The sequence below is a fragment of the Tachyglossus aculeatus genome, chromosome 3 (genome assembly GCF_015852505.1).
Source record: "Tachyglossus aculeatus isolate mTacAcu1 chromosome 3, mTacAcu1.pri, whole genome shotgun sequence".
Lineage (NCBI taxonomy): Eukaryota > Metazoa > Chordata > Mammalia > Monotremata > Tachyglossidae > Tachyglossus > Tachyglossus aculeatus.
The window spans coordinates 69,851,790-69,865,708 of NC_052068.1; the positions used below are offsets into that span (position 1 = coordinate 69,851,790).

The window sequence follows — 13,919 nt, forward strand, 5'->3', positions numbered from 1 at the left end:
GGGTTCAAATCCTGACTCCGCCACTTGTCAGCTGTGTGACTTTGAGCAAGTCACTTCACTTCTCTGGGCCTCTGTTATCTCATCTGTAAAATGGGGATAAAGACTGTGAGCCCCCATGGGACAACCTGATCACCTTGTAACCTCCCCAGTGCTTAGAACAGTGCTTTGCACATAGTAAGCGCTTAATAAATGCCATTATGATTATTATTATTCAGCCCCTAGAGAATGGTGATGTTGAGGCTTGTGTTTCTAGTCTTTTGCCATAAAAAAAGATTTTTCAGCTATTTCAATAGTAAACATGACTTAGGATTATTTATTGAGGGTCGGTGTATAGGAGAAATAGTCGAGCCTGGAGATTCACCAGTTCGTTAAAAGTTCTCAATGGTAATTCCCTTAAATTGCACCTTTCGAAACTGGAGGTGTCTTTTGCCTTTGCAAATTGACTTAATTTTCCATCTTTGCTTTCTTCTCTATCGAGCATCAGTTTCTGGTGACTGGGGGGTTGTCATTCAAATTTGCAGGTATGGTTTAACCTTATTATAACCGGCATCCTCTTGTGATTTTACCAGGTAAAAAAGCCCCTGTCTTATTCCGTAAGGACATGATTGAGTCGATGAAAGAAGGTTCCGTTGTCGTGGATTTGGCCGCTGAAGCTGGAGGAAACTTTGAAACCACTAAGCCAGGAGAACTTTATGTTCATAAGGTATCGGCATAACGATGGTCATTATGGAAGCAGTTCCTTTGGTTGATAGTGGAAAGCAAATAGCCTACTCCCCCCAAAACAGCAAGTCTTTCCATACTTCTCAAATATTGCTGATTTTTATTAAACAGATTTTACTATTAATGGAAACGAAGGCCCTGAAAAATGAAATGTTACAACTGGGGAAATTTTGTAACAGGCGCCTGGTCTAGTGGAAAGATCATGGGCCTGGGAATCAGAGCAACTGGGTTCTAATCCTGGCTCCTCCAGTTATAATAATGATAATAATGGCATTTATTAAGTGCTTACTATGTGCAAAGCACTGTACTGGGGAGGTTACAAAGTGATGAGGTTGTCCCACTGGGGTCTCACAGTCTTAATCCCCATTTTACAGATGAGGTAACTGAGGCCCAGAGAAGTTAAGTGACTTGCCCAAAGTCACCCAGCTGACAAGTGGCAGAGCCAGGATTTGAACCCACGACCTCTGACTCCAAAGCCCGGGCTCTTTCCACTGAGCCACGCTGCTTCTGCCTAGTGTGTGACCCTGGGCGAGTCACATAACTTCTCTATGACTCAATTTCCTCATCTATAAATGGGGATTAAATACCTATTCTCTCTCCTATATAGAATGTAAGCCCCATGTGGGACAGGGACTATGTCCAGCCTGTTTAGCTTCTAACCCAGCGCTTTGAACAGTGCTTGATACATAGTAAGCACTTAACAAATACCATCATTATTATTATTAGTAGTAGTAGGCTGTACACTTCACTCCTCTAATGCTAACCTTCTCACTGTACCTCAGTCTCATCTGTCTCACTGCTGACCCCTCACCCACATCATGCCTCTGGCCTGGAATGCCCTCCCTCCTCATATCTGACAGACAATTGCTCTTCCCCCCTCAAACCCCCATGCCCTCTCCCCATTAGAAGCCGTATTGAAAGCACATCTCCTCCAAGAGGCCTTCCCTGACTAAGCCCTCCTTTTCTCTTCTCCCACTCCCTTCTGCATTGCCGTGACCTGCTCCCTTTATTCACCCCCATTCCCAACACCAAAGCACTTATGTACGTATCTGTAATTTATTTATATTCATATCTGTCTCCTTCTCGAGATTGTAAGCTCATTTTGGGCAGTGAATGTGTCTGTTTATTGTTCTGTTGTACTCTCCCAGTGCTTAGTACGGTGCTCGGCACACAATAAAGGCTTAATAAATATTAATGAATGAATGAATGAATAATGAAAATAGTAGTGGTGTCTCTGGAAGGAAAGCTTTTGGTTTTTATTCTTTATATCAATGTTCCCACTCTTAGGGAGTAACTCACATCGGCTATACGGACCTGCCTAGCCGCATGGCGACTCAAGCCAGCACTCTGTACTCCAACAACATCACCAAGCTTCTGAAGGCCATCAGCCCCGACAAAGACAACTTCTATTTAGATGTGAAGGATGAATTTGACTTTGGAACGATGGGCCATGTAGTTAGGGGGACAGTAGTAATGAAGGTAAGGATTCAGATTCCCCTGCTCATGGTGAAACAGTAAAGATTTTGACCAGAGTGCGGATGCTGCGTGACTCTGGGCACATCTCTTTGCTTCTCTGTCCTTCGGTGTCCTCCTCTGTAAAAAGGGGATCCAGTATCTGTTCTCTTTCCCCCTTGGCCTTTGAGCCCCATGAGAATCAGGAACGGGATCCTACCTGATTTTCCCTTGCTAATGAGATCCAAATGTTGTGTTCTCAAGGCATTGGTTTTCTTTCAGAGGCCTTCTTCCTCCCCACCATTCTGCCCAGGTTTTGCCATTATCTATCCCCTTGATGGACAAGTGGTATTTTAGGCTTTTACGTCCTCTTCTTCTCCTGCTTCTCTCTGACTTGCCCCCCCACCCCCCATTCTGTCCTCCCATGCCATTGTCACACTGGTAGATTCAAAAGTCAGTCTCTGGAGTTCAAGATGTTGAGACACGGTGCAGCAAGCATTATTGGGCAGCAGCGGCTGGTCAGTGGAAACAGGCCCCCCGACCCCCCACCAAGTTGGAAACGACAACCATAGATGCAATCCCTAACTCATATTTTTCCACCATTTGTGGCTGAATTGCATCCCAAGTTCTGGTAGCCAACCCCCCTAAGGTTTTCTGGCTCACAAGTCAACAACCTTGACCGCCGTTTCTCTCTCGACACGAGCAGAGGGAGAGATCTTTTCCATTTGCTGCTGACTTGCTCCAGGCAGAGCCAGTCATTGTCTGCTCCTTTATCTAGTCATTCCCAATCCTTGGTTCAGAGAAAAGTCCTATTTTGGGTTTGCGTGTGTTATGAGAATCTTTGGTGTGCTGGAATTTATCATGTATGAGTTGTCTTTTAAAATGGAAGCATCTTTTTTACGTGAAGGAAGTCGGTCCATGCTTGTCCTCCATAAACATTTTTATGCTGCCAAGGTGAATCTTTTAACCTTATTTCTTCATCTCTGCTAGGATGGCAAGGTGATTTTCCCAGCACCAGTACCAAAAAAGATTCCTCAGGGAGCCCCTGTGAAACAGAAGTCAGTAGCTGAGCTGGAAGCCGAGAAAGCAGCTACTATTACACCATTTCAGAAGACCATGACTACCGCATCTGTATACACCGCAGGTGTGAAAACAGGGCCAGCTTCATACCTTGTGGGGATCGAGTGCAATGACTTGTGCCTTATGTTTTGTAAATGATCCAGGAGCACAGGGAACCAAAATTAGCTTAAAAGAAATCCAGTGAACATTTATATTTTCACTAGGTTTCATTAGCTGCCAGGCCTGGTAGAATTGGGGGTAAATATACCTGTTCTTGGGGACCTCTCCTCAGTTGAAAATAGTAGTCTTCTCAGTGGAAATATTAGGAGTGGCATTGACAATCCAGGAGAAGCAACGTGGCCAAAAGAAACAGTGTGGCCTGCTGGATAGAGCTTGGGCCTGGGTGTCAAAAGGATGTGGGTTCTAATCCCTGCTCCGTTACTTGTTTGCTGTGTGCCCTTGGGTAAGTCACTTCTGTGGGCCTCAGTTACCTCATCTGTAAAATGGGGATTAAGACTGTGAGCCCCATGTGAGACCTGGACTGTGTCCAACCTGGTTATTTTATATATCCACCTCGGCCCTCAGTACCGTGCCTGGCACATAATAAATGCTTAAAGTCCATAAAAAAAAACAAAAAAACAAAAGTATTTTTGCATTTCTGTCTCTCCACAGGTCGGTGGTACTCTTTGAGAAAATATTTGAAAATTCTTCACCACTGTGTTAGCTTCCTTTAAAGTGCTACAATGATTCTTTTGTACATACATGTGTATGTTTTTATTTGATTGTAAGTTTTTTTGTGAGACAGCCATTTCCCATAAGCCTGTCTTTACTGCATGTAAGAAATGAATTATGAAAGAGGTGAACTATCAAGAGAAGAATCAAGCATGTTATTCCTAAGAACAGAAATAACTAGTGGGTATTTAGTCACTTCTTTATGTCGGATAACTGAAAAACTAAACAAAACCTTTAACCGTTTAATATTTTGTCTCTTTTCATTTTTAGCCAGAGTGACATGATTTGTTTTTAATTGCTGTGTTGGAACAGTACAGGATAAGTGTGATTGTAGATTAGTGATGCCTGGTAATGCTGCAGATGATTTGCAGGGTAGATAAGGAGGCATTTAGGCTTCCAAATTACAGAGTGGAAAACTCTGTTAGTCTAGTTTCATTTGAACCACCAACAATGCAGGACTGTAGATAAACATGACACCTGAGTTCTTTATCCACCAGTGGTATGTATTGAGCATTTACTGTGTGTAGAGTGCTGTACCACGCTCTTGGGAGAGTGCAATAATAATAATAATAATAATAATGATGGCATTTGTTGAGTGCTGACTATGTGCAAAGCACTGTTCTAAGCACTGGGGAGGATACAAGGCAATCAGGTTGTCCCATGGGGGGGCTCACAGTCTTAATCCCCATTTTACAGATAAGGGAACTGAGGCACAGATAAGTTAAGTGACTGGCTCAAAGTCACACAGCTGACAAGTGGCAGAGCCGGGATTTAAACCCATGACCTCTGTCTCCCAAGCCTGGGCTCTTTCCATTGAGCCACACTGCTTCTCTTACTAACATAGTTGGTAAATACGTTCCCTGTTCAAATGCTTAGGAGATATTTTGGCTAAATATGCCCTTTTTCCTGGTGAAAGATAATTATAATGTTAATTATGAGAATTGTTAAATGCTAACTCTGTGCCAAGCACTGTACTAAACTCAGGGTAGATGCAAGATAAGCATGTCGGACACCGTCTCTGCCCCACATGGGGGCTCACAGTCTGAGAGGAAGAACAGATATTGAATCTCCTTTTTACAGGTGAGGAGACTGAGGCACAGAGAAGGTAAGGGGATTGAATCATCCCAGGTCACAAAAGCAGACAGGTGGCAGAGTTGGGATTAGAACTCAGACCCTCTGATTCCCAAGCCCGTGTTCTTTCCACTAGGTCACACTGCTTTCAGTACTGCTATTACAACTGTAGAAAGACAGCTTGCTTCAGGGAGGTCATTGCACTGGCAAAGTTGTACTCCAGCTTTGGGTCCCCTTGCTATCATTTTTATTTCCACTGACCACTTAGTAACCCCATTTTTTTTTTCTGCAGAGGACCAGCGTGGCACATGTTTGCCATTAAATAAGGTGTTAATTAAAAATGTATGTTCAGAACTGACTGTTTATATTCTGCACAGTCTTAAGTCAATTGGTGCTTTTCCTTTTCTGAGTCACATTTGCTGACGGTGCTGAAACTGGCGTGCTCCAAGCTGGCCAGGGTGCTTGATTCAGGAGCAATTGCAAAACCCATGCTTCTTGGGCTGGCAGGGACCGTGTGCTTTGGGATGGTGCTGAAGAGAGGGAAACTCTCTTCTGGCTTTTAAAAATCCTCCTTGATCCAGAGAAGCAGCGAGGTTCAGTGGACAGAGCTTGGGGCTGGGAGTCAGAAGGTCACAGGTTCTATTCCCTCTACCACATGCCTGCGTGTGACCCTGGGCAAGTCACTTCACTTCTCTGGACCTCAGTTACCTCATCTGTAAAATGGGGATTAAGAGGGTTTAGCCCTGTGTGGGACAAGGAAGCAGCGTGGCATAGTGGAAAGAGCATGCGCTTGGGAGTCAGAGGTCGTGGGTTCAAATTCCGGCTCTGCCACTGACCAGCTGTATGACTTTGAGCAAGTCACTTAATTTCTCTGTGCCTGTTACCTCATCTGTAAAATGAGGATTAAGACTATGAGCCCCAAGTGGGACAACCTGATTACCTTGTATCATCCCCAGTGCTTAGAACAGTGCTCGGCACATAGTAAGTGCTTGACAAATGCCATCATCATCATTATTATTATTATTATTATTACCCTATATCTACCCCAGCATTTAGAACAGTGCTTGGCACATAGTAAAGTGCTTAACAATTACCATTATTATTATTATTATTATTCTTTTATTATTATTATTATATCTGAATGTGGCACAAGACTGGACCGGAAAAGTAGTCATGCTCTTCTGCCCTGTGAGAGAATCCTGATAGAGTGGAAGAGATATGCACCCTTAACGAGTAGAATAGCTTTGTAATAGTTGGATTGCAAGAGCCTGGTCTTTGTTCAGAGGAAGGAGTGCAAACTGATATTAAAGTGGCTCTTCAGTCTACCATACGAGGTCTTCAAAAAATGCATCTTTTGGGGATTGAGAAGGGAGGCAGCATTGATGAGGATGCCGTGGGGGCCCCCCCAAAAAATATGGCTCCTCATTACCATCCAAATTTCCTGTGTCAGTTGCTGCCACTGAGTATTGCAATTATTTTCTTCATCGTGGGCCTTAAACTCTCTAAAGGAGTGGGCCGCCCGGTCATGCACTCCCTCTCTGCTTGTCTTCTCTAGGGGTGACTGGTTTGCTCGGGCTGGGGATCGCGGCCCCCACTTCTGCCTTCTCTCAGATGGTGACGACTTTCGGCTTAGCCGGCATCGTGGGCTACCACACCGTCTGGGGCGTGACACCCGCTCTGCATTCGCCACTGATGTCTGTGACCAATGCCATCTCAGGTAGGGGATCGACTTAGGATTCCTTCGGGTTTTTGGAGGCCACCTCCCGCTGGCGGTGGGGTTCTCGCAGGCTGTAGGCAGGGCCACTTTTGTTGTCTATCATCTCACTTTGCTCTTGAGGTCGGATCTAAGGGAAATCTGTTCTGTCCAGTGTGAGGGGGGGAATGCTCAGGGGATTTAAGGGGTGGCAGGTAATTGTATCATCCATTTGGTACTGAAGGGCTTCCTTGAGAGGTGCCCTTGAGTTCTTAAACAGTGTAAGGAAAATGGATTGATTTCTGGGAAATCCAAGGACCCCTTCCACATTTGCATGTGTTGCACCTGGACATTTTGAGTTCTCCTTATTTGTGTATTTGCCCAACAAGTCCAATTTCTACATTTGGAAACAGACAAGGTACTGTATTCTAAAGCAGGTTTATGCAGAGCTAGTTTTCGGCAATCCTAGGCCAACAGTAGCCCACAGGGAGGTTTCCTAAGAGTTGCATCGGTTCTGTGGTGTAGCCGTGGGAACTCCCAGAGCAGGGGCCTCCCCCACAAAGCGGAGTCTCTATAAGCTTCCTGCTTTTGTAACAAAGAAAACCCCGTAGAATGAACACCCTCCACCTACCCAGTGACTTTGCGGGCATTGGTTTACGTTTTGACTTTCATGAAAATTCAAACTCCAAGTGACAGGTCGGTTTCTTATTCCCAGAAAGACGCCAGACACCGGGGAATGCCCACCAAGGCATCCAAAACAAAGCCTTTTTGTGTGCTTGACTGTGTTCCTGCTAGTTTTATTAACAGGTTTTTTTTTTAAACTCAGCTATAAACTCAGTTCAGACACCTTAAATTAGTCTTAAACACAAAAGACACAAGCACGTGTAACTTTTGCAGGCTGGTCCACTCCTCAAAGGTTCTGCTGGCAGTAACATAAAGTGGTCTGTATTGTTAACTACACATAGTCTTTGTACCCATTTTCTCCCAGACAGGTGAAGTGACTCTTTTCCAGGTTGCCTTAAATCGGTCTTTCAGAGTCTTTATGATGCTAGTTCTCCAGACGTCATTCATGAGTCAAAGAACTTGGAGCTTCTAATATATATTGGTCCAACAATTGGTACAGATGTTGTCCTTGGCTCAGAAGGTATCTCACGTTCTGCCGGTTTGTTTGTCCTCGGTCACAGGCTTGACTGCAGTTGGTGGATTGGCGCTGATGGGGGGAAACTACTTTCCCTCCTCTACACCTCAGGGACTTGCAACACTTGCGGCCTTCATATCTTCTGTCAACATTGCAGGTACTAGGATTCTTCTGCCTGGGTCTTCGTAAAAATGCTCTTGTGCTTCATAAATCCTTTCATTGTCCTCCTAGTGCAGAATCAACACCACGAAATACATAAGTTCCAATTTCCTAATGAAGACCGAGGAAACATAGAACAAAATTCACTCCAAAACAAATCTGTCTGCACAGATGATTGTCACTTGAACCATTTTAAAAAAAGAAAGCTTCTTGGATTTATGCGGTGGTTCTTTAGGCCCTGGACACTCTAGTGATTAAAAATTAATTCCTGCACTAGTAAACTGGAAAATCATTTTAGAAATAAAAATGGCTTGAAATTGTCACCATAGAAATCTATAGATAAGAAAGTATATTTAGACGTATTTCAGAGTCGATTTGTGTCCGTGGACATTTGCTGGAAATTGGCACCACCAACATTTTGCCGCGGTATAAAAAAACATGATTTAGCAGCTAAAAAATATACCACAAGAAATCTAGGAACGTGGCTCAGTAAATATGACTAAGTTGAAATTTGAAAAGAGGAAGAAGCAGCAGGGTCTAGTGAAAGTTGAAAATGGATTAATAATCTTTGATATGCTTATGTTATTTAAAATTATTACCTTTTAGTCAAATGAAAATTGTTACATATTGTTTTTTATGGCATTTATTAAGGGCTTACTGGGTGCCCAATACTGTGCTAAACACTAGAATAATATAAGATCAACAGATCCAACCCAGTTCCTGCTCCTTCATGAGTGGACCCCTTTCCCTCTCACCGCTTAAAATCTTGCCGCAACTCCCCTTCATTCCCTTACTGCCATATTTATTATCTCATTATTTTATGGTACTTGTTAAGGGTTTACTATGTGTCTGGCACTGTTTTAAACCCTGGAATAAATACATGTTAATCTACTAGGACACAGTAGGACACAGGTAGGACTTCAGCTCCTCTGTATTCAAAACCACTTGTAGCAAAGAGTGTAAGCTTTTTCTCGGCAAGGGTCCCTTGCTTGTTTTGTACTTCCCAAGTGCTGAGTACCCTGCATTACGCCTAGTGCAATTATACAGGGTACTCAATAAATACTGCTACTACTACTTCTGTACATATCAATTCACAGCCTCTATCAATCAATAATAGTATTTATTGAGTGCTTACTATGTGCAGAGTACTGTACTAAGTGTTTGGGAAAGTATTTAAACATTTAATCATTTATTTATTTGTTTAACCAACTTCAACTCTCTTTTTCCTCCAACCCAAACATTAATTTGTTTTCCTCCCTCCTTAGATCATAAGTAGGGATGGCATCTTTTACCTCTATTGACCTCTTCCAAGTGCTTAGTATAGTGCTCTGCACACAGTAGGAACTTAGTAACGTCTCCTGATTAAGTGGGGAAGGATAGATACATAGAACGACAAGACAGAGAAGCAGCATGGCTCAGTGGAAAGAGCCTGGGCTTTGGAGTCAGGGGTCATGGGTTTGAATCCCAGCTCTGCCAATTGTCAGCTGTGTGACTTTGGGCAAGTCACTTAACGTCTCTGTGCCTCAGTTGCCTCATCTGTAAAATGGGGATTAAGACTGTGAGCCCCCCGTGGGACAACCTGATCTCCTTGAAACCTTCCCAGTGCTTAGAACAGTGCTTTGCACATAGTAAGCGCTTAATAAATGCCATCATTAAATTACAAATAACAGCGAGAGCAAATTAAAGGTTAAACGACCCAAATTAACATCATGAAAATAAGCAGTGAAGACAGTTCTAAGAGGGGGCTAACTTCAGAGTCTTCCCAACTCCCAAGTCACAGTCTGATTGCAAACAGAACCTTCCCAAAATTCTCCAGTTGGAAAGGCAGGCTTGGACTCTGTAATGTAGGGCCAGAGCTCTGGCCATGGAGTAGCGTCTGAGGCCTCCAGAAGCCCCCAGTCTTATGGAGATTCTGGCCACGTGTGCCTGAGTTTTGGTCCATTGCCAGTTCTGTCTGCTGCTGATAAGCTTTGGCTGTGTGACAATGTTGGAGCTTCTTTTGTGCCACCGAATTTCTCTTCAGTTGTATTATCCTTAATTGTTTTAGTCTCAAAACTGACTTAGGTCCACACAGATCCTCTGTTTCTAAAGATGAGTCTGAAAACAGGAAAACCGCCAGTTCAGTACCTTATGACCTGTCAGCAATTTAGCTGTTTTCTGGCCCAAACCAATTTCTCGCTGGACTCTGATTTCATTCCCTCTGCTAAGGTGGGTTCCTGGTGACCCAGAGGATGTTGGACATGTTCAAGCGTCCCACCGATCCGCCCGAATACAACTACCTGTACCTGATCCCCACTGGGACCTTTGTGGGAGGATACTTTGCTGCTCTCTACAGCGGTTATGACATTGAACAGGTAAGAGATCTTTCCCCTTTATACAGTTCAGTCTCTTTGCTGTCTTAGCCTTTTCCCAGTGGATTCAGACGTAAATCACACATGCCAGGCAGTGAAGGGACATTCAGTTTCCCCATCCAGTCAGTTGTTACCCTTTTGACAGCTCTGCCTCAAATTGGAGCATCTCATTGTCCCCTGGGGTGCACTGGGCCTTGACTTGCAGTTGCAGGACCTTGAGATAGTGCTGGGTACTTAGACATTTTGGGGGTTAACCAAATTCCAGCCCTTCCCCCTACTCCAGAGGAGCTTCAGATTTGGTAGGGAATTATAACTTCGGTCTTACTGTCTACCCCCAGTGATTAGATTAAAGACTCCTCAAGGGCAGTGATCATGTATTTTACTTAAACTGCATGCACCCTGTAAGGCATTGTTCGTGTGGATGGGAATTGTGTCTGTTGTTGTATTGTACTCTCCCAGTTGCTTAGTACAGTGTTCTCCACTCAGTAAGCTCAATAAATACGATTGAATTGTTCACCCAAGAGACAACCAGTATAGTGTTCCGCAGAATAGGTGCTTAGACTGTAGGCCCCCACTCTAGACTGTAAGCTCGTCACGGGCAGGGAACGTGTCTATTATATCGTATTTTCCCAAGCACTTAGTACAGTGCTGTGCACACACTAAGCACTCAATATGTGCAATTGAATGAATGAATGAATTGTTCACCCAGAAGACAACCAGTACAGTGTTCTGCAGAATAGATGCTTAGACTGTAAGCACCCCCTCTAGACTTGTAAGCTCGTCATGGGGAGGGAACGTGTCTGTTGATTGTTGTATTGTACTCTCCCAAGCACGTAGTACAGTGCTCTGCCCACAGTAAGCACTCAATCAATGCGATTAAATACGATTAAGTGAGTAATAAATACTGGGAATAATAATAATAATGGCATTTATTAAGCGCTTACTATGTGCAAAGCACTGTTCTAAGCTCTGGGGAGGTTACAAGGTATAGGAATAGGTGAGAATAGGTGCCTAAGAAATACTGGGAATGATGATGATGATGAACATCATCCTCTTTAGTACTTTAGGTTGGCACTGAAATTCGATGCTGGGCTGAAAGAGCTAAGAGCCTGGAAAATTTGACTCTTGCTGATGTGATTCTTCCCCCCGCCCCTTCTTTTTCCAAAGATGATGTATCTGGGTTCGGGTCTGTGCTGCGTCGGTGCTCTGGCTGGTCTGTCCTCCCAAGGAACTGCTCGTCTTGGCAACGCGCTGGGCATAATGGGTGTTGCCGGCGGCTTGGCTGCTACCCTTGGAAGTCTCAAGCCGTCGCTGGAATTGTTAGGTCAGATGTCTGGAGCCATGGCACTCGGTGGCACCATTGGTAAGCGCGGTGCCATGTGGCACCTGTAAGTGCTATTTTAATCCATATTACAAACCTAGGGGCATAAAGTTATCCATAGCTAAATTGGAGGAGGTCATTTTTTAGGTAATCAATCAATCAATCGTATTTATTGAGCGCTTACTGTGTGCAGAGCACTGTACTAAGCGCTTGGGAAGTACAAGTTGGCAACATATAGAGACAGTCCCTACCCAACAGTGGGCTCACAGTCCAGAAGGTAATGTCCTGTTAACACACTGGCTGAGAAACATCAGCAGGTAGTTTTACTTATTAGCCTACTGAGAATTAGATATTCAGAGCCAAATGTTAATAGAGGTTAACCTTACCTTTTCCATTCACGTAAGAGCCTATTTGGACAAAACAGTGGTTTAACCTCAGTTTTACTGATAGGGAAAACAGGATGCTGGTTAGTGGAATTGCACGTCTGTACTGGAGTCTTGCTTTTTCATCTCTAGAAAAGCTTCAAATGTCTTAAAAAGCGTGGCAGAAACCCAGTGTATTTGTTTACTGTCTATAAAAAGAGCTTTAATTGTGGGCTCTATAGATCGTATATTGGTATTTTGCCATCTACAGCTTCAAACACCATGATTATTGTTGGAGGGTGGCATTCTCTGTTGCCTTGATTTTCTAGGTTGCTCTATTCTGTACCTTCTCCAGTGCTCTTAGGAGAGCACAGTGGCTGTCAGTCAGGAGACCTGACTTCTAGTCCCTGCTTGGTCAATTCCCCTCTGTGTAACCTCTGGCAAGTCACTACCTAATTTATGCCCTCCATTCCCAGTGGTTAGTACAGTGCTTTGCACATATTAAGTGCTTAACAAATATTGCTTCCACTACTACTGCTTATCTGGATGTTTCAGTTTCCTAAGCTATAAAATGGGAATAAGAATGCCTGTCTCTGCCTGCCTCAAAGTGGAATGGGACCATGCTGGGGGAAAATATAAGAGCACTGAACAGAATCAAGGTGAAATTTATATATTCAGCAGGCACTGGTTCTCCTGGGGCCGAGGAATGGGAAAGAGTGCCTGGCTTGTCTCCTGCTTGCCTGCCACCTGACTGAAAAATGCAATCTCCAGATAGTATTTTTCTAGCCATTTTAAATATATTTTTATACATATGTGTTTATGTGTATTTATGCGTACATGTATGTGGTAAGGGTTTTGTCACTTCTTCCCTTACTTTTTCTGCTTTTTGTGGGCAGGATAAATAGTGTGAGGCAGGGACTGAGTACAGTTTATTGATGAGGATATTGGTGAGTAAAGCCATCGCTGCCTTTACTGCCTTTTAGCAGTTTTAATGAGGTGCTTTTCCTGGGTCTAATGACTGAACTGAAAGCTCTTGACTTAACTTTCTCCCTTCTCCCACCCCTGCCAGGTCTGACCATCGCTAAGCGCATTCAGATTAGTGACTTGCCCCAGCTGGTGGCCGCTTTCCACAGCCTGGTGGGCCTGGCCGCCGTGCTGACCTGTGTAGCTGAATACATGGTGGAGTATCCCCACTTCGCCCTGGATCCAGCAGCAAACCTCACCAAGATTGTGGCCTACCTCGGGACGTACATCGGAGGAGTCACTTTTAGTGGCTCTCTCATCGCCTACGGAAAACTGCAAGGTAAGGGGTCTCCCCAGCATTATATCATCTAGTGAAAGGTAAGGGCCTGAAAAAAGGTTTTGGTCCTGCATGGTGAATTTAAAGAGAACAAGTTCTCAAAGCTATTAGTGTGAGGAAGACTTTTACCTTGCAAGGGGTTATAGAAGCTCAAGTCCCCCAGGATCTAAAGTTACTCTCTTACAGTAAGATCAGGTACTTTGGGTGATGCATTCCTGCACATACTGTTCGTAGGTACACATAGCTGCAGGGCGTGGATCAGTTCCCTAATGATCTGAAAAAGGTAAGACCTTTTCCCTCCCCGCAAAGTACCTAACTTTCTGACAGGTTGGAGCTTTAGGTCCTGGGAGAGTTGGATTTATGTATTATGCAAAAAGAAAAAGGTGTGTGTGTTTTGCTCTTCATTGATGCCAAATCTCTGGGAGTGAGGAAGGCATTCACCCCACAACATTTTGAGCTGGAGTCACAGCTTCTGACATCCCAATTAATCTTCAGGACAGAGTTTCCAGTCAGAACTGAAAAGACCTAACATGATGGATTTCTTGCATTTTAGTGCTTTAG

The 13,919-nt window shown here is 44.0% G+C and overlaps 1 protein-coding gene across 2 annotated transcripts in view; it reads left to right on the forward strand.

Moving 5' to 3' along the window:
* The window catches only part of NNT (nicotinamide nucleotide transhydrogenase), a 119,345-nt gene that overhangs the window by 57,561 nt on the left and 47,865 nt on the right, over positions 1-13,919 (forward strand). For both annotated transcript variants that reach the window (XM_038743499.1, XM_038743500.1), the window contains 8 exons: positions 570-703; positions 2,008-2,199; positions 3,163-3,316; positions 6,590-6,751; positions 7,912-8,022; positions 10,233-10,378; positions 11,543-11,738; positions 13,128-13,361. In XM_038743499.1, coding sequence (XP_038599427.1) covers positions 570-703; positions 2,008-2,199; positions 3,163-3,316; positions 6,590-6,751; positions 7,912-8,022; positions 10,233-10,378; positions 11,543-11,738; positions 13,128-13,361 — 1,329 coding nt within the window. The remainder of the gene's footprint in view (positions 1-569; positions 704-2,007; positions 2,200-3,162; positions 3,317-6,589; positions 6,752-7,911; positions 8,023-10,232; positions 10,379-11,542; positions 11,739-13,127; positions 13,362-13,919) is intronic.